The following is a 26,234-nucleotide window of genomic DNA, read 5'->3' as shown; positions in this document are numbered from 1 at the left end:
GCAAGCCACAGAACACATTTGTGAGCAGATGCAGCCCATAGCAGCTTTCAGTCTTTTTCATAGTGTCCGTTCACTTAGTTCCACTTTTTCTTTTTTTGTTGAGATGGAGTCTCGCTTTCACCCAGGCTGGAGTGCAGTGGTGCGATCTTGGCTCGCTGCAGGCTCTGCTCCCCGGGGTTCACGCCATTCTCCTGCCTCAGCCTCCCAAGTAGCTGGGACTACAGGCGCCCGCCACCACGCCCGGCTAATTTTTTGTATTTTTTGTATTTCACCGTGTTAGCCAGGATGGTCTCAATCCCCTGACCTCATGATCCGCCCGCCTCGGCCTCCCAAAGTGCTGGGATTACAGGCATGAGCCACCACGCCCGGCCATTCCACTTTTTCTTATATTTTGACGACTGCTTCAAGGATTCTCCCTATGCATCATTTTAGCTTCTGAAGTGCAACTCCTAAGTGCCAGAGCTCCTTTTCATATGGTAGGCCACATTCTAGGTCTCAGATCAGCCAATGGATTGTCTTGTCTTTGGTCATATTTCCACCCCTGCTTTAGGCAGCTGTGGTTTGATTTGAGGTAGGAGGAGAACTGGAGACTGGTGCAGAACCTGGCCAGCTGAGCTTAGCATTTGGTGGTTGTGCTGAATGAGGCAGTCTTTTTTTTGAGATGGAGTTGTGCTCTTTTTGCCCAGGCTGGAGTGCAATGGCATGATCTTGGCTCACTGCAACCTCTGCCTCCCAGGTTCAAGCAATTCTCCTGCCTCAGCCTCCCAAGTAGCTGGGATTATAGGCACGTACCACTACTCCCGGCTAATTTTTGTATTTTTAGTAGAGACGGGGTTTCACAATATTGTCCAGGTTGGTCTCAAACTCCGCCCGTCTCTCAAAGTGCTGGGATTACAGGCGTGAGCCACTGTGCCTAGCCTGAGGCAGTCTTTCTTATAAGGGTCTCTGTGAATATAGTGCCTTGGTTAATCTGACTGATTCACCTTCTTTCTGTCTAGGAACATCTCAGTATCCAGTGAATGCACCTATGTTATCATATACCACTCTGTGTTGCAGTTGTGTATTTGCCCATCTCCTGGTATAAACTATAAGCTGCTTGAACAGAGACTAGGTTTCATTCATCATTGCAATGCTTGTCTAAAATAAGGCCTGGCACATAGTAGGACCTCATCCTAAGGCATTAGTGAACAGACGAGCAAGCACTGTCTTTGCCTCATCTCTGATCTTTCCCTCTTCCATTCTCTTTATTTGCTTCCTCCCACTCTGACTCTAGCTATACTGAACACCTTATAGTTCTTTGAATATAATGTTCTCTTTACCTGGATCAATCTTTGACTTTCTGTGTCCCCTATGTGCCCCATTGGCTTATAACTTCTTTTTGCCCCCTCACCAAAAGTTGTATGAAAAGATACTGTAGTACCATTACATCTTGTTTTACATGGCAGTTTTCATGTAGTGTAGTGTTTACTTTGTGAACTCTTTAATGTCTTACTCATCTTTGTGTCTTTAGTTTAATGTACACATTGTTGTATAACTGAGTTAAACATCTTAGTCTTCTTGAGAAGCTTTGTGGTATGGTAGAGACTAGATCTGAAGTAAGATAGATTTGGTTCAGATCCCAGCAGCTCCACCATTTAAAGGTTATGTGGGTCTTGCAGGGATTACTTAACCCTTCTTCTCTGGTCCTGTTTCTGTAATATGGGAATCGTAGAGCTCATAAACTTGTTAGAAGGACTGATTGAGATGGGTGAGGTTTTTATTGTGCAGGGCCCATTATGGTGCTCCATAGATGTTAGTACTCTTTTCTTTCCTCTGTATTGAATGAAAATTGAATTGCTTCTCAGAGCCCCTCATGCTATATGTCATTGAAATAAGTAGATATGGAGTATTTTAATGAGAGGAATTATGAGTAGTTTGTGATTCTTTCATTCATTCAACAAATATTTATATAATATTTAGTATGTGTCAGACCTGGCTGAGAATATGGGGATAAACAGGGGGCAAGGTCCTCAAGCTCTTGTGGGGAACAAAGACAAAAAACAAGTTAAAATAATAGAATTTCAGGTAGTGATAAGCACTATAATGAAAGTTCAGGCACTAGGGAGTAGGCGGTGACTGATGGGTTAAAGGGTGTTTGAGTGGTCAGGGGAGGCCTTTCTGAAGCAGAGAGAGATAAATGGATTGAAATGATGGGTGGTCCTCTCCTGCAAAGATTTCTATTTCAGACCTATATTGAGATGCGTTTTGTGTTAAGATCTCCAAACTGAGTCTATTCCATACTTCCCTACTCATTTCATAAAGTGAGGCTAAATCAAGCTAACTAGCGTCAGGTATAAAGACTTTGCTGCACATAATTGAAGCAGGAAGTATCAACTCGTCATTTACAGTGAATATAGAAGTTTCCTCCATTACTTCAGGTCCATAATAAAAGCCTGTTGTAGGGACTCAGAAATTTGGGTAATATTTTTATTATTATTTTGCTCTGGCTGGAGTGCAGTGGCATGATCATAGCTCGCTGCAACCTCGAACTCCTGGCCTCAAGTGATCCTCCCACCTCTACCTCCCAAAGCACTGAGATTACAGGCATGAACCCCTGCACCTGGCTGAAAATTTGGATCTTATACCAAGTTATGATTTCTGTCCTTCCCAACTAGCTTATAGATAAGAAAGCCAAACAGATCCCTTAAAGAGTTCAGCCTTGAATCACAGGCCTACCACAACTTAAGCCTAAAAATTATGAAGAAGTAACTTGGCAGTTGGGAAACTATTGGCTTATAACTTCTTTTTTCCCTCACCAAAAGCTGTATGAGAAGATACTATAGGCTAGGCATGAGGACAGAGAGGAGAGGGAGGAGGGAGGAGAAAAGGACAGTGGTGGGGGTGGGGGCGAGGAGGAGAAAGAGAGAGAGGCAGAGGGGCGAAGAGGCAGGGGAGGGAGGAAGGAAGGAAAAGATGGTATATATGCTATAGTTTTCAGATTATTTTGTTTGGAATTACCGTATTTCAGCTTTTTTATTACTGGTATCTGTACTGAGGTCTGTTCTGTGCTGACAAGGAGAAAGAATAGGATGCTTCGGCTGGGCGTGGTGGCTCACGCCTGTAATCCCAGCACTTTGGGAAGCTGAGGTGGGTGGATCACGAGGTCAGGAGAATGAGACCATCCTGGCCAACATGGTGAAACCCTGTCTCTACTGAAAATACAAAAATTAGCCAGGCGTGGTAGTGTGCGCCTGTAGTCCCAGCTACTCAGGAGGCTGAGGCAGGAGAATCGCTTGAACCCGGGAGGTGGAGGTTGCAGTGAGCCGAGATCACGCCACTGCACTCCAGCCTGGGCGACAGAGTGAGACTCCGTCTCAAAAAAAAAAAAAAAAAAACAAAGGAATAGGATGCATGTTGCTCAGTCATCAAAATGAACCATCCTTTTTATCAATAACGATCCCATGAACGCTTACTTATGCCAGACTTTTTCTGTAGGGAGAAATATGGCCCTTTCAGCGTGAATTTAACGTGACTGTTGTCCACTGGGTTAGAAACAGGTCAATAAACAGATGGTTCAGTACAGAAGGCTAATTGGTACACTGACATTTAATAATATAAATCGAATTTCTTTTTGTATTATATACAAAGTTCCTAGCTTTTAATTATAACTTGACCTTTGCGTCCTTCTCCATAAAAGTTAAAGGATACATTGCTTCATTTAAGTCTCTCTTATTCAGTAAACAGTTGTCTACAGCCTTCCCTGTTTTGAACTGATCTAGAGAAGGGGGCTGCTTCCAGTTTGAAATTGCTACACCATATCTTTATGCTGACTTCTGAAGACTGAGTCTGGTTTCTAGGAAAGTGGAACAAATATATAAAGGTAACCCAGTAGGGGTACAGTGACTTCTATGCTGTTTCTTGTGTGAATTGCTGACTGGTAGTTTGATCCTGAGCCATTGCCCCCATATGCATATAGAGCCTGGCAGCCTGGACAGTAGAGCCCTCTGTGAAATCAGCCAGCTGGCCACAGACCCGAACTTGGGCTCCCAAACAAGTCTCCGACTTGAGGGAGGTTGATGTCATCTGCTTTATCCTGTGCTCCCAACCTCATTGTTCAACATAAAATGTGGGAAATCAAGGGAAGAGTTGTTAAGAAAGAACAAGACTTTGTTTGTGCTCATAATGAAAGGGTCACGCTGGAGGTTTTTACCGTAAATAACTTTGGAACAGTATGAAAAAAAACATTTGATCTGGCTTCACCCCCGCAGTAGTATTGTTAGGGCAGCAACGGGTCTTTCGTTCTCGTTCCCCTCCTTTCCTCCCTCTCTTTCTCCCCTTTTCTTTCCCCCCCTACTCCTCCCCCAAGTCAAGTATGACGTATTGCCTATGTTAAGTTAATGTAGCAAATGCTGATAGAAGCAGGAAGACAGCATCTATCCATTATCATGCCAGTGCCTGGAAATTTGCTATTTCTGGTTTTCAGCACTTCTAGAAAAAGCCTCCTAGCCTCCTTGATCATATTTTAGCTTAAGCAATACTTACGTACTATGTTATACTATCAGTGAACTGTACTAGAAATTTGAAAGAATTTAGTGTTGCCAAATGCTGCCTGTGGGCTAAGTTTGACTTTGTTCTGGGCAAAATCTAGATGTGATCCTTTTATTTCAGGAATATACTTGATAGACTTTGTACATGCTTTTGCTTAAAAGATCAGCTTAAATTCATTTTATGCCCATTAAATGTAGCACCTAAGCCGTCAGAGTTTATGTTTTTCGTTTTTGAGATACAGTGGTCCCTTTTGAAAGTGTTTCTGAGGCTGGGCATGGTGGCTCACGCCTGTAATCCCAACACTTTGGGAGGCTGAGGCGGGAGGATCACGAGGTCAGGAGTTCGAGACCAGCCTGGCCAACATGGTGAAACCCTGTCTCTACTAAAAATACAAAAATTAGCCGTGCATGGTGGCGTATGCCTGTATTCCCACCTACTCGGGAGGCTGAGGCAGGAGAATCGCTTGAACCTGGGAGGTGGAGGTTGTGGTGAGCCAAGATCATGCCACTGCACTCCAGCCTGGGCAACAGCGTGAGACTGTCTAAAAAAAAAGAAAGAAAGAAAAAGAACATGTTTCTGGTATATTTTTCTATCTAAAGCCATAGCATCTTTAATGAGTTGGTGTTCTTTCTGCTTTTTTATATCTTAGGGGAATAGACCCTTTGGCTCAGTATTCACTTGCGAATTCTTATGAAGAGTAGAGATAATTATATATGCAACCTCAATCCTCTCTCTCTTTCCCCCATATCTAATGTTGGATTCTTCATGTAGTTTATTCCTTATTAAGTTAAAAACCACATACAGGAAAAGCTGGCATCATCTTGGATTCCTTATTGTCTCTCTTTTTATCAGCTAAAAGGATCAAACATCTGCTTTCTTAGGCATTTTGTATCCTTTCATTTTCTAAATCTTGCTGCTGCTTCCTTGAGAGTGTACCTGACTACCCCTTTCTCTCTGTTTCCATGCAATAGCCATTTGGGCCCTAATCATCCCTGGATTTAGTGAACATAGCACAATTTATCTAGTTTGCCATCCATTACTACTGTTAGGTTAGAACATATGGTTAATGGGCCAGACATGGTGGCTTACGTCTGTAATCCTAGCACTTTGGGAGGCTGAGGCAGGCGGATTGCCTGAGCTCAGGAGTTTGAGACTAGCCTGGCCAACATGACAAAACCCCGCCTCTTCTAAAAATACAAAAATATATATATATATTAGGCCAGGTGCAGTGGCTCACGCCTGTAATCCCAGCACTTTGGGAGGCCGAGGTGGGTGGATCACACGGTCAGGAGTTCGAGGCCAGCCTGGCCAACATGGTGAAACCCTGTCTCTACTTAAAAAATAAAAAATTAGCTGGGCCTGGTGGCGCACACCTGTAGTCCCAGCTACTTGGGGAGGCTGAGGCAGGAGAATTGCTTGAACCCGGAGGTGGAGGTTGCAGTGAGCTCTGATCGTGCCACTGCACTCCAGCCTGAGCAACAGTGCGAATCTCCGTCTCAAAAAAAAAAAAAAAGCCGGGCATGGTGGCATGCATCTGTAGTCCCAGCTACTCTGGAGGCTGAGGCACGAGAATTGCTTGAACCCGGGAGTCAGAGGTTGCAGGGAGCCGAGATAGTGCCACTTCACTCCAGCCTTTACGACAGAGCAAAACTCTGTCTCAAAAAAAAAAAAAAAAAAGGAAGAAAATGTGGTTAATGACCTAAATATTTATGGAGTTCTGAGTTATCACCAACAAACAGTTATAACAATAATATAACACCTATTGAATGCCTGCTATGTGACAAACACTGTTCCAGGCAGTTTACCTGTATAACATTTAATCCTCACAGTAGCTGGGCGTGGTGGTGTGTCCTTGTAATCCCAGCTACTCAGGAGGCTGGCACAAGAGGATCTCTTGAGCCCAGGAGTACATAACCAGCCTGGGCAACACAGTGAGACCCTATCTAAAAAAAAAAAATCCTCACAATAACCTTATGATGTATGTACAACTGTTGTCCTTATTTTACAAATGAGGTAGAGGAGTTAAGGAACATGCCCAAGTGTTTACTGCTGGTAAACGGCACACCTGTGATTTGAGCACGGACCAGAAAGTCTGACTCTAGAACCTTCCATCTTAAAAGTACTATGTTATATGGTCTCTCAGAGAGAGAAAAGGCTAGCTATTCCTGTTTCCGTTCTTTTTTTTTTTTTTTTTTTTTTTGAGACGGAGTCTCGCTCTGTCGCCCAGGCTGGAGTGCAGTGGCGAGATCTCGGCTCACTGCAACCTCTGCCTCCCGGGTTCAAGCGATTCTGCTGCCTCAGCTGCCTGAGTAGCTGGGACTACAGGCGCGTGCCACCATGCCCGGCTAGTTTTTGTATATTTAGTAGAGACAGGGTTTCACCATGTTAGGCAAGATGGTCTCGAACTCCTGACCTCAAGTGATCTGCCTGCCTCAGCCTCCCAAAGTGCTGGGATTACAGGCGTGAGCCACCGCGCCTGGCCCTTGAGTTTTTTGTTTGTGTGTTTGTTTTGAGACAGGGTCTTGCTCTGTCACCCAGACTGAAGTGCAATGACATGATCACAACTCACTGCAGCCTTGACCTCCTGGGATCAGGCAATCCTCCTCCCTGAGGCTTCTGAGTAGCTGGGACCACAGGTATGCACCACCACACCAAACTAATTTTTTTTTTTTTTTAATTATTTTTAGAGGCAGGGTCTTCCTGTGTTGCCCAGGCTGGTCTCAAATTCCTGGACTCAAGCGACCCTCCCCTTTCGGCCTCCTAAAGTGCTGGCGTTACAAGGTATGAGCCAGTGGGCCTGGTGGACCTTGTGAGTTTTGAGGACCCTGGCCAAGTATTTTGTAGGTTGCCCTCTATTGGGCATTTGTCAGATGTTTTTCTCATGATAAGCTGAAGTTATGGGTTTTGGGGAGGAAGACCACAGAGATAAAATGTCATTTTTTTTTTTCTTGTCAAAACCATGATTCATTTGTAAAGTGTCATTTTCATCACATCATATCAACATGATTTGTCACGTTGATACTGCCCTTGATCATTTGGATGAATTAGTGTTTGTCAGGTTTCTTCACTATACAATATTCTTTTCTTTCCTTTTTTCCCCCTTAATGATGTTTTGGTCAGTCCACTACAGAGTAACTCTTTTTTCCCCCTTTCTATTCTGTCTTCTTTAGAAGGAAGTCACTTTATGTAGCCCACACTTAAGGAGTGGGGAGTTATGCTTCACACTCCTTACGGGTGCCTACATAAATTATTTGAGAATCTTCATGGAAGATTTGTCTCTCTTCCTTATTTATTTATTTAATCAATCATTTATATGTAAGTGTAGATTCATGGATGTTTACTATGTACTTTGGATTATAAACCAGTACTATATTTTGTTGCCCTGATTGTTTCAGCTTTAGCTATTGGGAGCTCTTTAGGTTCCTGTGTCCCTTTGACATACCCGCATTCTTGTACTTTTTGGATTTTCATTTTTGTTTGTTTGTTTGTTTTGAGACAGAGCCTCACTCTGTCACCCAGGCTGGAGTGCAGTGGCATAATCTCCTCTCACTGCAACCTCTGCCTCCTGGGTTCAAGTGATAGTCATGCCTCAGCCTCCTGAGTAGCTGCAATTACAGGTGGGTGCCACCATGCCTGGCTAATTTTTGTATTTTTAGTAGAGATGGGGTTTCTCCATGTTGGCCAGGCTGGTCTTGAACTCCTGACCTTAAATGATCTGCCCCCCACCCCACCCCCGATCTCTGGTTTTTGTTTTTGAGCACTTTCTTACTTTCTGGCACTATAAAATGCTCCAGGCTCATTTTGTACATTTCCTTCCTCAGTCTTAGGATCATTTCTCCAAGGAGCCCTGGTTGCTTTTATTGGAGAAGGGAATTAAGTCTGGGTGGATAGTGTTATTTTTAAGGCATCTTTTTCTGGTACCTTTTTTTTTTTTTTTTTAATGCAGTTGTGCTAGCAAGTGGCCAAAAGTAGTCCCATCCTTCCTGCAACTTTAGAGTAAGGGTGGAATTCTGTGAGCAGCAGGAGTGGGCTAGGATGGGGAGAAATGTAGTGCTTAGGGGCAGGGCAGAGAACCAGGTCTCACCTCTGCATTAGATCAGGTCATTCATTGTTAGGGAGGGTCACTAAAAGAACTCATTTGAACTGTACTTGTATCTTTAGCAAGATGATGGTTGAAAATGAAGAGTCTGTTAGTTACAGTCCTTTTACGAGGATCTTCCTGATAAATTGTTGTTCGTGGTTACTTCCAGGAAAATTGTCCCTTAGATAAATTTGTGAGCTTTCATCAGAAAACAAATGATGTCTCTTTAGTCTTTTAATTTTGGCTTCCAGAAAACTTAGAACCAAATTTATTATACAGATATCATTTGCTCAATTTAGGTTCTTGATAAGACTTTTTTCTTCCCTCAGGTGAACTCTATTCCATTTTATTCCTAATTGCCTTATTGACCTAAGCTACTTATAGATCCTTTTGAAGTTTTATTTTGAATGTTTGGTAAAGGAATGAGAGCAGGCTTCAGTGGCAGGACCTGCTCAAAAATCTGTTTCCAGCCACTGCCTAGCATGGTCCAAGAAAATCCAATTTTAAATGAGTTTATCTTCCCAGTTACCTGTTTTCACACTTCTCACAGGCTCAGTGTGAGTATTCACATATTCTTGACATCACCTACTCTGCATATAAAATTAACACTTTTTTTTCCTTCTTTTTTTTTTTTGAGATGGAGTCTAGCTTTGTCGCCTAGGCTGGAGTGCAGTGGCACGATCTCGGGTCACTGCAACCTCCGCCTCCCAGGTTCAAGTGATTCTCCTGCCTCAGCCTCCTGAGCAGCTGGGATTACACGCGCCTGCCACCATGCCCGGCTAATTTTTTATTTTTAGCAGAGACAGGGTTTTGCCATGTTGGTCAGGCTGGTCTCAAACTCCTGACCTCAAATGGCGCGCCACCTTAGCCTCCCAAAGTGCTGGGATTACAGGCATGAGCCACCGTGCCCATCCCCCCTACTTTTTAAGTTGTGAACTTTGTTTTGCTTCTCTTCAGAAGGTGATATCTAGAAACAAATCTTTATTACTTCCTATTCCTTGATGTCATATGGGCAAATTTTATAGCTTGGTATTACCTTTGTTTAATTAAAGAACTTTATTATCACTATTATAAGTATTTATTGTTAAAAGGGAAGAAAAGCATCCTTTTAAGGTCTTGCTATTATAGTAGGTAAAAGTAGCAGTTATTGATTCACCAAGGCGGTTCTCTAGGACAATTTAAGAAGAAAAAAAAAAACCCTCTCAATTCTTGAGAAACCAGATGACCTTTTAAGGTGATCTGTAATTAGAACATTTTAATGAAAGGAAATTAAGCTATCATTTTATTTTTTTAGCCTATTAGACTTTGCTGGCTCTGGTTAGTCATTGAGTTTGGCCCAGTTTCCTATTCCCTAATTTTAGCTACCTGGTTTATGTAATGATATTGGGGTTGGGAGATGTGATTTTTGTTTTGTTTTGTTTTTCTTTAAGACTAATGACTTGACTCCTAAATAACTACAAAGTTACATGAACTAGATAGGAAACCTACTGATTTTCAGAAAAATCCTGAGATGTTTTAGAATGCCCAAACAGGCCATATGAGTGAGCCCCACCTGAAAGTTCAGTTGTCAGGTTGCCTGCCTGGATTTCCAAATATCCAGATAAATTCCCTCATGTAGTTGTGTCATCTGAAGGTTATAGGGAGTGTAGACATGTGGAGGCCTTGGGGGAACTTCCAGCATCATCACACACTATTTCTGGGAGGTAAATTTCACGTTGATAAAAGGTGCAGGCTGCAGTGGCGGGCCCTTTGCCTTCAGCCTCTTGAAATGAATTTCAGTTTTTGCCTTAAAATGAGTCTTTAATAATCTTCGGATGTCATAGAGAGAAGAGACAATGCAAATGGTTCTTCTGTGATTGCAGTTCCTCAGTACAATGTGGTAGAGGACAATTTAAATAGTATTTACCCCTTTGGAGTACCAGCTGGAGATGTGATTTTCCTGAAGTCTTTCAGAAAAACATAGCAGATTTCTTAATTCATTTTGTAGGGTACTTTTAGCAATGACTTAAGAATTTTATGAGGTGCATTTAAGCTCCTTTATGATGTAGAGAGACTCCTCTCCTTAAGTTAAAAGAAAAAAAAGTTTTTGAAGGACATCGTTCATATCTTGGAGGAAAATTAAGAGATTATAATCTCTTCTTCCAGGAAATAAGGTGGTTGGGCAAATGTGTGCAAATCCTGCAAGCACTGTTAAATTCAGTTGTTTGTCCTAGGCCAATGACTTAGTCTCTTTCCTTGCCTTAGCATGGAGATGATGAAATCTGTGATGACTCTTTTCAGTACTTTCACCTTGATGCTTATTCCAGGCTGTCCTCTACCAGTTTCACTTACATTTAGACATTTTCAGCAACCTGTAATTATTAGCCTTCTTCCTTCAGAGTTAAGCCAATGCAATGAGCAAATCTGGAAAGTTATGTTACCCAAGTTCTATGTTGTCTGCAACTTTATTCATAGGAGGAAAGTCCAAATCCAAATTAGGGTTTCTAGATTGGCTTGGAATGTGAAAAATCTGTTATTCCTGCTGTCTACCTTTTTGAACTTCTTTGCTCTTAAGTTTTGTCTTTATGCTTTATAAAGTGAGAATCTTGGGGAAGTGAGTATCTTTGTGGGTCAACTGATTCTGAAGAAAGGAAGAGAGGCATCACACTGATGACTACACATTACTTTGTGATTTGGTTAGTTCTCAGACCTTTTTGACTGATATGTGTGTATCCAGGGTTCTAAGGTATTTATTTATTTATTTATTTTGAGACGGAATTTCACTCTTGTTGCCCAGGCTAGAGCGCAATGGTGCGATCGCGACTCACCACAACCTCCATCTCCCGGGTTCAAGTGATTCTCCTGCCTCAGCCTCCTCAGTAGCTGGGATTACAGGCATGCGCCACCATGCCTGGCTAATTTTGTATTTTTAGTAGAGATGGGGTTTCTCCATGTTAGTCAGGCTGGTCTCGAACTCCCGACCTCAGGTGATCTGCCCGCCTCCGCCTCCCAAAGTGCTGGGATTACAGGCATGAGCCACCACACCCGGCCCTCTGAAGTACTTTTTGGCTGGGCACGGTGGCTCATGCCTGTAATTTCAGCATTTGGGAGGCCAAGGTGGGAGGATCACTTGAGCTCAAGAGTTCGAGACCAGCCTGGGCAACATAGGGAGACCCTGTCTCTACAAAAATAAGACAATTAGTCGGGTGTAGTGGTGCACACCTGTAGTCCCAGCTACGCAGAAGACTGAGGCAGAAGGATGGCTTGAGCCTATGAGGTTGAGGCTGCAGTAAGCTGTGATTGTGCAGCTGCACTCCAGCCTGGGCAACAGTGAGGCCCCCTCTCAAAAATAAATAAAAATAAAGTAGTCCTTTTTTATGCTGCTTCTTTCAGTTTATGATTCAGAAAAATTATCACACAAACAAGAGGCCTTTAAGAATCTTCAAGGCTAAATTTCTCTTGATTGTTTAGCTGATGCTAACTTCAAGGTCTTTACCTTGTGGCTGCCTGCTGATCTCTCTAAGGTGGAGAATGCAGACTGATCAGTGCTGTGTTAACACTTGAGAGGACTCTCAACTCTGATTTGCACTGATGCAAAGATTCTATTAGTCTTTCTTGGCCACTGTACATTCCTCTTATTTCAGACATTCCTTTTGGGGGAAGGCAGCATGGGATGCGGAAAGAGAGTGGGTTTTGGACATTTCTCAAATCCACGTAACACTATTTATTTATTTTTACTTCTATTTTTTTTTTTGAGATGGAGTTTTGCTCTTGTCACTCAGGGTGGAGTGCAGTGGTGCGATCTTGGCTCACTGCAGCCTCCGCCTCCCAGGTTCAAGCAATTCTCCTGCCTCGGCCTCCTGAGTAGCTGGGATTACAGGCACCTGCCTCTACGCCCAACTAATTTTTGTATTTTTAGTAGAGACGGGGTTTCGCCATGTTGGCCAGGCTGGTCTGAAACACCTGACCTCAGGTGATCCACCCGCCTCAGCCTCCCAAAAGTGCTGGGATTACAGGTGTGAGCCACTGCACCTGGCTATTTATTGAGACATGTTCTCACTCTGTTGCCCAGGCTGGAGTGCAGTGGCACAATCACAGCTCACTGCAGCCTCGACCTCATGGGATCAAGCAGTCCTCCCATCTCAGCCTCCTGAGTAGCTGGGACCACAGGCACATGTCAACCACACCCAGCTAATTTTATTTTTTGTAGAGACGGCATCCCACTATATTGCCCAGGCTGGTCTCAAACTCCTGGGCTCAAGTGATCCTCCCACCTTGAATTCCCAGAGTGCTGGTATTACAAGTGTGAGCCACTGCACCTGACCAACACGATTTATTTATTAACTGCTATAATGGACAAGTTACTAAGTTTCCTCATCAGTAAAACAGGAATAACAAGACCAGTTTCCATGGAGTTGCTGAGAAGATTAAAGATTATGTTTGTAAAGTATATAGCATGATTCTTTAACCCTTTTATCTTTCCAAACCACTCAGTTGCAGAACCCCAAGCTCCGATCAGTTCATGCATGTGCCTTTTCTTTTCTTCTGCATCCTGGCTGCTAGATTGTACCGCTAGAAATGTGTGGTTCATTATCTTAGCTGAGATCTCAGTGCTACCCAGCAGTCATTCTATGTGATGTTAGTCAGCTTTCTTTCTGTCCTGTGGAGAGGGCAAAATTGTTGGCCCAGAAGAACTTGGTTCTATAGGTGTGTTTTGTTTTTCCTTGAGATAGTTTTTCTTTTCTTTTCTTTTCTTTTTTTTTTTTTTTGAGACAGAGTCTTACTCTGTCACCAGGCTGGAATGCAGTGGCGTGATCTCTCTCACCCTGGTTTCAAACGATTCTCCTGCCTCAGCCTCCCAAGTAGCTGGGACTACAGGCACGCATCACCATGCCCAGCTAATTTTTGTATTTTTAGTAGAGACGGGGTAGGATGGTCTCGATCTCTTGACCTCATGATCCACCCACCTCGGCCTCCCAAAGTACTGGGATTACAGGTGTGAGCCACCGTGCCCGGCCTGAGATAGTTTTTCAAATGTTGAGATTGGTTGTAAAGATTTAAAAATTAAGAGATTTCAAATGAAAGTTAAAATGTCTACCTTCTCTTGAAAAACTGGATGATCTGAAAACCTGGAGTGCCATGGCAGTCATTGGCTTTTCCTATAACACAGGCCATCTTTTCTAGTTTGCTGTGTATGGCTTGTGCTGGTCCAGTAGACTCAGTATGTTTCTCACTTGATCTCTGTGGGCATTTACTTTTTGGTTTTGTCCTGTAGACTCTACCTCCTTAAAATCCCTCAAACTCTTCAGTTCATGGGTTACTAAACTTTTTTGTAATTAAATAAAATTATTTAATTAAATACAATTTAATAAACCTTAATAAAATTAAATAAAATTTAAAATTATTTTAATTAAATAAAATCTGTCACCTTCTCTCTATACTGAAGGCCCTTCTCCTTTCTTACCTGGAGTACTGGAATAGTGTCCCAACCCACCTCCTTATCTCTAGGGTTGTCTCTCTCTAGTCTGTCTTCATAGTACTGGTAGCTTCATCTTTCTGAATTGTCATTGACTCACATCATTCTGTTTCAAATTCCTTATTGCCCTTCCACTTTGTACTAAATGAAGCTTAAACTCCTTAGCATGCTATTCTAGTTCTACATGATCGGGCCAGTACCTCTCCAGGCACTTAACCTCTCTGGGCCTCAGTTTCCTCCCATGGAACACGGGGGAAATAATTCTTGCCAGTAGGGTTATAGTGAGGATTAAATTTAAAATGCTTATAAAGCAGCAACACATTATTTGACACTTAGTAAGTATTCAGTAAATACTAGCTATTAGTAATATGATAATGCCATATTTTTGTTTTATGTTTTTCTGGACCCAGGCCTTCATATTTGCTGTCTCTTCTACCCTGAACTTCTTTACCCCTCTTTCCCTTGATTGAAATTCATCCTTTAGGACTCAGCTCATGTGCTACCCCCTCCTAGATACACTCCCTGACCCTCCATAATCCCATGGCACTTGTGCATACCTCTGGTAGCATGCCTTGCACATTGCAGTGAAGCGCTCTCTCTCTGTTAGCTTTATTGAGGTATAATTGACAAATAAAAATTGTTTATATTCAAGATATATAATGTGATGTTTTGTTATACATACACATTGTGAAGTGAATACCACAATCAAGCTAATTAACATATTTCATCACCCCATACAAATGTCTAACAAATACATTAAAAGTTCCCCAGTATCACTAACCATCAGGGAAATGCAAACCAAAACCACTATGAAGGCATATCATTTCTTATCACTCTCCTCTCCTCATTTAGACTCATAAGCCCTTTGAAGACAGGAACTATCTTACTCATACTTGTATCCCAGTGACCAGCACAGGTCTAGGTATCTTAAATGTTTGACAAATTAGGCCGGGCATGGTGGCTCACACCTGTAATCCCAGCAGTTTGGAAAAGCCAAGGCAGGCGGATCACTTGAGGTCAGGAGTTGGAGACCAGCCTGGCCAACATGGTGAAACCCCATCTCTACTAAAAACATAAAAATTAGCCGGGCTTGGGGGTGCATGGCTGTAGTCCCAGCTACTTGGGAGGCTGAGGCAGGAGAATCACTTGAATCCGGAAGGTGGAGGTTGCAGTGAGCCGGGATTGCGCCACTGCCCTCCAACCTGAGTGACACAGCGAGACTCCGTCTCAAAAAAAAAAAAAAAAAAAAAAGGGACCAGGTGAGATGGCTTACACTTGTAATCCCAGCACTTTCAGAGGCCAAGGCAGGTGGATCACGAGGTCAGGAGATCAAGACCATCCTGGCTAACATGGTGAAACCCCGTCTCTACTAAAAATACAAAAAATTAGCCGGGTGTGGTGGCATGTGCCTGTAATCCCAGCCACTTGGGAGGCTGAGGCAGGAGAATCGCTTGAACCCTGGAGGCAGAGGTTGCAGTAAGCCGAGATCGCATCACTGCACTCCAGCCTGGGTGACAGAGCGAGACTCTGTCTCAAAAATAAATAAATAATAAAAATAAATTTAAAAGTTTGACAAATTAGCAAATGGTGCTGGATGGCAGAAGACAGTTGACTAATACTACTGTTTATTAGGGAATTTAGAAGATGTGCCATAAAACTTTTTTTAGTTAATCTGTCATTTCAAATTTATCTAGTAGTGATAACTTTTCTTTAGTTATTATCAATTTTTTCCAAAATAAAATTATTATTATTTTTGAATATAAGTGATCCAGTGATACATGCCTTTTTTTTTTTTTTTTTTTTTTTTGAGGCAGAGTCTCGCTGTGTTGCCCAGGCTGGAGTGCAGTGGCACAGTCTCGGCTCACCGCAACTTCTGCCTCCCGGGTTCAAGCGATTATCCTGCCTCAGCCTCCAAAGTAGCTGGGATTACAGGCGCCCAATACCACTCCTGGCTAATTTTTTTTTTTTTTTTTTTTTTTTGTATTTTTAGTAGAGACGGGGTTTCACCATGTTGGCCAGGCTGGTCTCCAACTCCTGACCTCAGGTGATCCACCTGCCTCGGCCTCCCAAAGTGCTGGTATTACAGGTGCGTGAGCCACTGCACCTGGCAGAGCTACCACGCCTGGCTACATGTCATTTTAAAAAAAGGCCGGGTGTGGTGGCTCACGCCTGTAACCCCAGCACTTTGGGAAGCCGAGGCGGGTTGGATTATGAGGTCAGGAGATCGAGACCGTCCTGGCCAACACGGGGAAACCCTGTCTCTACTAAAAATACAAAAAAATTAGCTGGGTATGGTCGTGGGTGCCTGTAGTTCCAGCTACTTGGGAGGCTGAGGCAGGAGAATCACCTGAACCCGGGAGGTGGAGGTTGTAGAGAGCCGAGATCACGCCACTGCACTCCAGCCTGGGGACAGAGTGAGACTCCATTTCAAAAAAAAAAAAAAAAAAGGAAAAAAAAAATACAAAGAGAAAGTCTCACCCCTCAGAAATAACTACTGTTATAAAGTACTTTTAAATATATAAGCTTAAATGTGTGCTACTTAATTTTCCTGCTTAAAATTTCCCCTTAAAAGAATTATGTTTTAACAAATAGCATTAGAACATCCAGTTTAATGTAATTAAGCCACTACTTTTGTGTTCCACATTGCAAAGTAGCTTCCAGTCTTAAGTGATGAAATATGCTTTCTACTAAGACAGCCACGTGCTCTAGAAATGAAGGCTAAGATCCAGTCTGTTAAATTACCATGGAATTCCCTTGCTTTGTATGTGGCTGTTTACTTAGCAGTATATGCCCTTTATTCTGTGCTGATAGGCCATTCTTTGGTAATAGAGCAGCTTAAGTCTGAAGAACTAAAGCTAAGGATCTAGAAGAAAGGAATAATCATTTATGGAAGTCAAAGATATCTTTTTTTTTTTTTAGGATAAATTTCTCTCCTTTTTGTTTTTGTTTTTGTTTTTTTGAGACAGAGTCTTGCTCTGTCACCCAGGCTGCAGTGACACGGCAAGCTTCCCAGTACCTGGGACTATAGGTGCGCACCACCATGCCTGGCTAATTTTTGTATTTTTTGTAGAGATGAGGTTTCGCCATGTTGGTCTTGAACCCTTTTTTTTTTTTTTTTTTTTTTTTGAGACAGAATCTCACTCTGTCATCTGGGCTGGAGTGCAGTGGCGCAATCTTGGCTCACTGCAACCTCCGCCTCCCAGGTTCAAGCGATTCTCCTGCCTCAGCCTCCTGAGTAGCTGGGACTACAGGCATATGCTACTGCGCCCAGCTGATTTTGGTATTTTTAGTAGAGATGAGGTTTCTCCATGTTGGTTGGCCAGGATGGTCTTGATCTCTTGACCTCGTGATCCATCCGCCTCGGCCTCCCAAAGTGCTGGGATTACAGGCATGAGCCACCGCGCCTGGCCAGGTCTTGAACTCTTGAGCTCAAGTGATCCTCCTGCCTTGGCCTTCCAAAGTTTGGGATTACAGGCATGAGCCACCATGCCTGGCCAGAAACTTCTTGTTTGTTTCCTGTGTTTTGTTCCCACTCTACCTGGCCGTTGACATAATTAACATGAAATTTGCAGGAATAGATCTCCTGGATTGTCTTCTCTATGTATGCTTTTTTTCCTGCTGTCCTTGTATTGTGTGTCCTAATTTTATTCTCCACCCACACCCCTTCCCTATCAAATTTGTTTTATAGAATAAATGTGTTTTTATATATCTTTGTCCCTCTTGTATAATCTTTTGATAATTGTCTACTTTCATTTTTGTGACATGTTCCTCTATGCGGAATGATACTAGTGAGTTTTTGCCAATAAATCCAATGTATGTAACTTGGAGCATTCGCTAGATTAACTTTTTGGTATGGTAAGACATCCTATAGCAGCAACAGATTTTAGCCGACAGTGTGATTAGGCTATTTGAATGAATGAAATTTGCTGTATTTGGATTTAATCTTCTAATCCAGTTTTTGTCTTTGGGGATAGTTGGAACATAGTCATCATAATGAGAACTATCAATTGTCTTTCATAGTGTCTCTATCTTCCCAGTTTCTGTAAGTTCTCTTCCTGAGTGTTATTTGCTGCCTATTCTTACTACTTTTCTTATTTTAGATCACAGATTCTGCTGGCCATATTCTCTACTCCAAAGAGGATGCAACCAAGGGGAAATTTGCCTTTACCACTGAAGATTATGACATGTTTGAAGTGTGTTTTGAGAGCAAGGGTGAGTAATCAAGAGTGTTTCTCTGGATTAAGAATCTTCTCCAACTCTAGTGCTCCTTAATACAGTCAGCACTTAATATCTAGTTTCATTTGTATTCTTTATTTATTCTGATTTGGAGACCTGTTACCTTGTAGTCTTTGGAGCACCTTTTAAAAGGTCAACTACATGGAATAAAAGATTGAATAGGTGGAACAGAGAGAATTTTTAGGGCAGTAAAAATATTCTGTATGATACTGTAATAGTGGATACATGTCATTATATGGTTGTCCGAACATTACATTTGGAATGTACACCAAGAGTGAATCCTAATGTAAACTGTGGACTTTGGTAGATAGTGATGTGTCCATGTAGGTTCATCATTTGTAACGAATGTACCACTCTGGTGGGAAATGGTGATAATGGGGGAGGCTATGCATATGTAAGGGGGAGGGGGATATGGGAAATCTTTGTGCCTTCCTCTCAGTTTTGTTGTGAACCTAAAACTGCTCTAACAAAGTGAAGTCTTAAAAAAAAGGCTGGGCATGGTGGCTCATGCCTGTAATCCCAGCACTTTGGGAGGCCAAGGCAGGCAGATCACTGAAGGTTAGGAGTTTGAGACCAGCCTGGCCAACATGGTGAAACCCTGTCTCTACTAAAAATACAAAATTAGCTGGGCGTGGTGGCTCGTGCCTGTAACCCTAGCTGCTCAGGAGGCTGAGGCAGGAGAATCACTTAAACCCAGGAGGTGGAGGTTGCAGTGAGCAAGGTTGTGTCACTGCACTCCAGCCTGGGTGACAGAGTGAGACTCCATCTCAAAAAAATAAACAACAACAACAACAACAAAAACTGGCCGGGCGCAGTGACTCACACTTGTAATCCCAGCAGTTGGGAGGCCGAGGCGGGCGGATCACCTGAGGCCAGGAGTTCAAGACCAGCCTGGCCAACATGGCGAAACTCCATCTCTACTAAAAATACAAAAATTAGCCAGATGTGGTGGTGGCACATGCCTGTAATCCCAGCTACTCAGGAGGCTGAGGCAGGAGAATTGTTTGAACCCAGGAGGCAGAGATTGCAGTGAGCCAAGATTGTACCACTGCACTGCAGCCTGGGTGACAGAGCGAGACTCTGTCTCAAAACAAACAAAAAGGATTGTCTGTTTGCCAGGCAAATGCAGAGAGAAAAATTATGAAGGGTCTTTTTACAAAGGAGACTCTTTAGGGCTATGATGTCAGCTAAGAGGATAGGCTGACAGTTCTATGCAAGAGACTGTATAGTCTGGACTCGACCATTCTGAGAAATGGTGGTTAGGTGATTTTGTTGTGCAAATATTAAGTGTACTTACACAAACCTAGATGTTATAGCCTACTACCCACCTCGGCTATATGGTATAGCCTACTACTGCTCCTAGGCTACAAAGCTGTAAAGCATGTGACTGTACTGAATACTGTAGGCAGTTGGAACACAATGCTATTTGTGTATCTAAACATAGAAAATATATAGTAAAAATACAGTATTATAATAATCTTATGGGACCACCTTCATATATGCAGTCTGTCCTTGACTGAACTGTCTTCATGCAGTGCATGACTGTACTGTGCTGTGACAATCAGGGAGGTAGTTGGAAGACTCTGTAAGAAAGAAGATATCCTGATCATTTGGACCAGGTGGGGCTGTGAACTGCTTAAGTTTCACAACTTTTTCAATGAGGAAGGAAAAGCAAAAATTTGCTTTACATCTTCCATGGACAATGTCGTAATCAGGATTACACATTGGATTTGGGAGAACAGAACACTCTGGGTGCCACATTTTGTTTTGTTTTGTTTGAAGACTTGTTGTTTTCATGCTCAGAAGACACATGTGACTTGTCTTACTTTGTTCTCAGTCTTACCCTGTGCAGTCTTATTTATATTTCTCTTGCTTTTGAGTTAATCTTTCCAGTCTATCCAAAAGAAGTCCTTTTTTTGTGTGTGTGTGAAACAAGAGTCTTGCTCTGTCACCCAGGCTGGAGTGCAGTGGTGCGATCTTGGCTCACTGCAACTTTACCGGGTTCAAGTGATTCTCATGCCTCAGCCTCCGGAGTAGCTGGAACTACAGGCACGCACCACTGCGCCTGGCTAATTTGTGTATTTTTAGTAGAGACGGGTTTCATCATGTTGGCCAAGCTGGTCTCGAACTCGAACCTCAAGAGATCCACCTGCCTTGGCCTCCCAAAGTGCTGGGATTACAGGCATGAGCCACCGTGCCCATCCCAAAAGAAGTTCTTTACTGTCTTTCAAACATGCCATACTCTGATTTTAATATCTGAGCCTTTGCTTATGCTTTGCCATCTGCCTAGAGTACTTTGCCTAAGTCCTGCCTTTAGGTGTTCCCTTTTTAGTGAAGTCTGTCCACAACTACTATCTTCTCTCCTCTTCCCTTTGCTCCATATTGGAATTGTCTGAACCAGTTCCTTTGGCTTAAACTTTTACAGTGCTTTGCATATTCACCATAGTTGTTTTGTGTATATGTCTTAGATCCCAATTGAATTATTTGAAGGCAGGGATTGTATCCTGGCTTAGTCCATTTTGTGCTGCTATAACAGAACATCACAGAGTGGGTAATTTATAAACAGTAGAAATTTGTTTGGTTCATGGTTCTGGAGTCTGGAAAGTCCAAGATCAAGGGGCCACATCTGGTGAGGGCCTTTTTGCTGTGTCACAATAACATGGCAGAAGGTATCACATGGCAAGAGAATGCACAGGAGAGCAAGAAGGGGCTGAACTCACTTTTATAACAAACCTACTTCTATGATAATGACGTTAAATCTATTGATGAGGGCAGAGCCCTATGACCTAGTCAATTCTTAAAGGTCCTACTTCTCCGCCAGGCACAGTGGCTCATGCCTATAATCCCAGCACTTTGGGAGGCTGAGGCAGGAGGATCGCTTGAGCCCAGGAGTTCCAGATCAGCCTGGACAGTATAGCGAGACCCTGTCTCTACAAAAAATACAAAAATTACCTGGGTGTGGTGGCTCACGCCTGTAGTCCCAGCTACTTGAGAGACTGAAGTGGGAGGATCGCTTGCGCCCAGGAGTTCGAGGCTACAGTGAGCCATGATGGTGCGTGCCACTGCACTCCAGCGTGGAAGACAGAGTAAGAACCTGTCTCAAAAAAATTTTTTTAATTAAATAAATAAATAAAATTAAAGGTTCTACCTCTCAACACTGTTGCATTGGGGATTAAGTTTCCAACACATGAACTTTGAGAGGGGCACATTGAAGCCGTAGCATATCTCTTTAAAATCTCCAGCACAGTTTTAGTACTTAGTGAGTTTTCAATGAGTAGTTATTGAATTGACTTCAGTTCATTTCAGAAAACTTCCAGTGTCTCTCAGGCATCAGAGGGTACAGTACCATTCAGTGTGGCTTATGGTTTCAGGAACCCCAGCGCTTCAGTGGCACTGTTTCCCAGAACTTCTAATTTCATGCAGGCAGTTGTAAATTTTATAACTAGGTGAATTCCAGGGGATTGGGGCTGAACAGTTTTCTGGGGCTCCTTGGGTCTTTTCCTTTCTCCTACTTGATGATTTAAGATTAGAATGCTTCTTTGATCCAGCTGAATCAGATTGACTCTTCTAACATGAACTCTATTATAAGAAGCATCCCTGAGATTTGAACACTTAAAGTTGTTTTTTTTTTTTTTCCTTGAGCTGTTGTAACTCTTTTAAGGGCTTAGTGGGAATAGCTCTATAACATTGTACTCCTACTGAACTAGGCCATACATTGATCAAAATGTTTGAATTAAAGTGGAATATTAGATAAAACTTATGTTCTTTTCAGTACTCAGATTTATATTAAGTAAATCCAAGCTTAGCACATATCCAATAATCCTAATTCATCATGGCCTTCCCACAAAATTTGACAGGGCAACCTTTTCAGATGTGGAAATACGCATTTTCAGCCGAAGTTGTTGCCTACTATCTCTTGATTTATATGCCACTCAATTTCACACTGTTTTGATTTTTGAGTTTTATTTCCCAATTCAATAAGCCTGTGTGGTTTCCCTTCTGTTCTGTTCCTCTGTAGTACCAGTTGCAGTATCTTGTGTCCTTGCCTGCTCAGAGATGTTTGCCAGCAGCATGTTCTTGTTGCTTTCCGGCACCCCACACAGATAGAGGCTTTGTCTGGAATGTTTGTGATTTTAGCCAGAGCCAGGAATTTTCTGCAACTGAGCAGGGGGAGGAGTTGTGGCTGTTTCCCTCTATTGAGAGGGTAGGGGTTCTGGAGAGGGAGGGCGGGCGGGTGGGTGGGTAATTTCCCAGAATTTTAAGTATTTCACACAATGATTCCTTTGATTTCTTTCTCAGGAACAGGGCGGATACCTGACCAACTCGTGATCCTAGACATGAAGCATGGAGTGGAGGCGAAAAATTACGAAGAGGTATGTCCTGCTCTAACAGCCAGAGGAGGCAGCAGTGTGCTATGCTGTGAGGTTTCTGTGACCTCGGCAGGTCAACAGGCTGTGCTTTGCCCAAAGGGCTGTGGTTTCTTAGCAGTCTTGTGACAGCCAGCCATGATCTTACTGATACAAAAAGTGGTATTAACAGCCTTAGCCGGGCGCAGTGGCTCACTCCTGTAATCCCAGCACTTTGGGAGGCCGAGGCGGGTGGATCGCCTGAGGTCAGGAGTTCGATACCAGCCTGGTCAACATGGTGAAACCACGTCTCTACTAAAAATACAAAAATTAGCCAGGCGTGGTGGCGTGCGCCTGTAATCCCAGCTAGTCTACTCGGGAGACTGAGGCAGGAGAATTGCTGGAACCTGGGAGGCAGAGGCTGCAGTGAGCCGAGATCGTGCCACTGCACTCCAGCCTGGGTGACAGGGCAAGGCTCCATCTCAAAAAAAAAAAAAAAAACAGCCTTGAAGAATAATTCTGGCTGTGCTGTCAGCCAAAGACTGAACTAACTGTCCCACAGAATGTTGGTTTGATAAAACACTGAAGCATATGGCATTAGTTCTCTTGAACTGTGTGTGTGTGTGTAGAGAGAGATATTTTAAATTTTTTAAAGCTGGAATTCAGTTATTTGTTAATGCCCAAGGTTAAGAAAAGTGATTTGTTTTTAATTCCTAAGACTTTTTCCCCAAGACCAACAGTTGTATATCCATCTATCTATCTATCTATCTATCTATCTATCTATCTATCTATCTATCTAGGGCATGGATTCAGTGCTGTTTAGTCTTGAACAACTGTTTTGTCTTTGGGAAATAACAATAGTCAAAGATAGTTTTTAGTTAAACTGATTTCAAACTTTCAAGGAAGAGGGCAGGATGGAGGAAAAAGCTGCAAGAGACTAGGAATGGTGATAATAGAAATTTGATGCTGATAAGAAGTTATTTATTATAGACTAATAAAAACTGACACTTATTTGGGTGACAGGGAGATGGAGGTGTACACAGAATGAGGAGAAGGACAACAGCCTTTTTCATCTCTGCGAGACTTTGGGGGCAGCACAAAAGGGTTCTTCAAATGAAGGGCACCTTTGAAAAACCACAAGAACTATTTAAGACTAGATAATTGATCTTTACAGAAAGATAAGAGTATTTTTACCCAACAAAACAGTACGTAAGGGCATGAAGGAGGAGTGGGGTACAGGAAATAGAATGGGCTTTTGAAGAATGCAAACTAAGTAAATGAAGGAAAATTGGTTTAAGTGATTTAGGAAAATTGTCTAGGAATAGTGGAACAGAAGTTGCTCTCTTTGGACAGCACTTTGGAAGGGAAATATCCTAAAATGGAAGAAGATTGGAAATGACTGGTTAATTCTGCAACAGGAAGTAGTACAACAGTTGCAGCTCTTTCCTTGTTCAGATCCTCAATTGAATGAAACTAGGTAGCGTTATTTAGAGGCAGTAAATAGGAGCAAGTGATACAGTTGTGAATGGGAGACAGTTTCCGGTAGAGAATTTTCAATTGTTTGTTTCTGTTTCCAGGCTAGTTTAATTTAAATAAATAAAACAAGACCTCTTTATTTGATGAACTTGAGTAAATTGAAAAATTTTTTTAAACCTTCATGATTCAGAAGAATCTTAATTATATTTAAATAAGATTATGTTAAAGTGCTTTTATAAGATATAAAACACTAGGGAGAATGTTCTCATTATTATAAGGTAGAAGAATAGGTAAAATGATTTCCAGTTTGTGGTTACTGCTTCTGTTCCCGAACTGTGGACCATTCTCAATTGAATTTGTACTCTGTGGAATTTTACCTATTGTAACCTTTTTCTCCAACATGATGCCTGTCATTAAGGGTATTTATTTATTTATTTATTGAGATGGAGTCTCGCTCGGTTGCCCAGGCTGGAGTGCAGTGGCGGGATCTCTGCTCACTGCAAGCTCCGCCTCCCGGGTTCACGCCATTCTCCTGCCTCAGCCTCCCGAGTAGCTGGGACTACAGGCGCCCATCACCACGCCCAGCTAATTTTTTGTATTTTTAGTAGAGACGGGGTTTCACCATGTTAGCCAGGATGGTCTCGATCTCCTGACCTGATCTGCCTGTCTTGGCCTCCCAAAGTGCTGGCGGATTACAGGCGTGAGGCACCACGCCCAGCCCAAGGGTATTTATTAAATAACAACACACCAATGCCCTATTAGACAGTAGACATAGCTAGTTCCCCTCAAAAACAGATGACATTATTGTGGGTTTATATAAAGAATGCTTTGGACACAGCTGTCGTATAGCATTTTAGAACCCCTATACCTCCTGGAATTTCCATCATCCTTGGACTTTATAGACATTAGGAAAGGGGCTTTATCTTTCCTGACCTTTTGCTTAACCCAAGAGGGGAATCCCTAGCCCAAAGAAAACCACGGTGCTTCCTTTGCCTGCTTCCTGCCTCAGACGTCTGACATGTCCTAAGCCTGCCTTTACGCATGTAGTTACAACACAGCTCCAAGGTTCTGCTTCTTAACCAAGAAACTCCTCCCCACTACTTTCTTTAACATCTATCCCCACCCTCCTGCCCTTCACCCCTGCTCCTCAGCAGCAGACCAGATTGATGTAGAGGAGGAATGGCTATGACACAGTCCGAAGACCAGCCCTTTCTTCAGTCTGCAGCAAGGCTCCCTTGAACCTTGCTTAGAAATGGCTGTTAGCTGGCAGGGCACGGTGGCTCACACCTGTAATCCCAGCACTTTGGGAGGCCAAGGTGGGTGGATCACCCAAGGTCAGGAGTTGGAGACCAGCCTGGCCAACCTGGCGAAAACCCCATCTCTACTAAAAATACAAAAATTAGCCGGGCATGGTGGTGGGTACCTGTAGTCCCAACTACTCGGGAGGCTGAAGCAAGAGAATCACTTGAATGATTTAATTTCAGGCCCTTGAGATAATGGAGAGGCTTTATCTCCAGAGGATTTGGAATCTTTGGCATCAGCATTAAGATTCGGGAATGTGGCATACTTCTTTAATTTTCATGTCCAACATATCTCTCCCTCATATCTGTGGACTCATAATTCTGAAATCCCATGTGGTCCTGTAAGATTGAATAGTAATTGTACCACACTACCTACCTAAATTGTTATTAATTAATCCATGTGAAATTGCTATGTAACACAATACAAATGTAAGATGATATTATTTGGAAGACAGAATGCTTGTCATACTGTGAAGAAGCATTAAGTCTTGTTGTTTGAATTCTTTAAAGAGAAAGAATGCCTTTGTCCTCAGAAATAAAGCACTTTTGATTTTGATTTCTTGTATTGTATTTTATGAACCTCCGACCACTGTCTCACTTCTGCCCTTCAGAGGGTGTATCTTTGTAGATTCAGGATGTGAACCGAGCCACTTCTTTTTAGTTTGTCATCTGTGAACTAGAGCAGTTGTTTGTAGGGAGTTACTGTCTGTGCAGTTGGGAGAATGCAGGCAATTACTGTCTGACAAAGAAGGAGCTATCTGACACATCTTCTAACTCCTGGGCTGTGTGTCCCACGAGTAAAATACCATTTT

At 42.7% G+C, this 26,234-nt stretch overlaps 1 protein-coding gene across 1 annotated transcript in view; it reads left to right on the top strand.

The window, feature by feature from the left end:
* TMED10 (transmembrane p24 trafficking protein 10) overlaps positions 1-26,234 on the top strand; it is a 45,213-nt gene that overhangs the window by 6,337 nt on the left and 12,642 nt on the right. Inside the window, exons 2-3 of the mRNA XM_510074.9 lie at positions 18,164-18,275; positions 22,599-22,672. Coding sequence (XP_510074.3) covers positions 18,164-18,275; positions 22,599-22,672 — 186 coding nt within the window. The remainder of the gene's footprint in view (positions 1-18,163; positions 18,276-22,598; positions 22,673-26,234) is intronic.

Source organism: Pan troglodytes, chromosome 15 (assembly GCF_028858775.2).
Source record: "Pan troglodytes isolate AG18354 chromosome 15, NHGRI_mPanTro3-v2.0_pri, whole genome shotgun sequence".
Lineage (NCBI taxonomy): Eukaryota > Metazoa > Chordata > Mammalia > Primates > Hominidae > Pan > Pan troglodytes.
The sequence above is the reverse complement of the archived record's forward strand: the minus strand, read 5'-3'. Positions and strand labels throughout refer to the sequence as shown.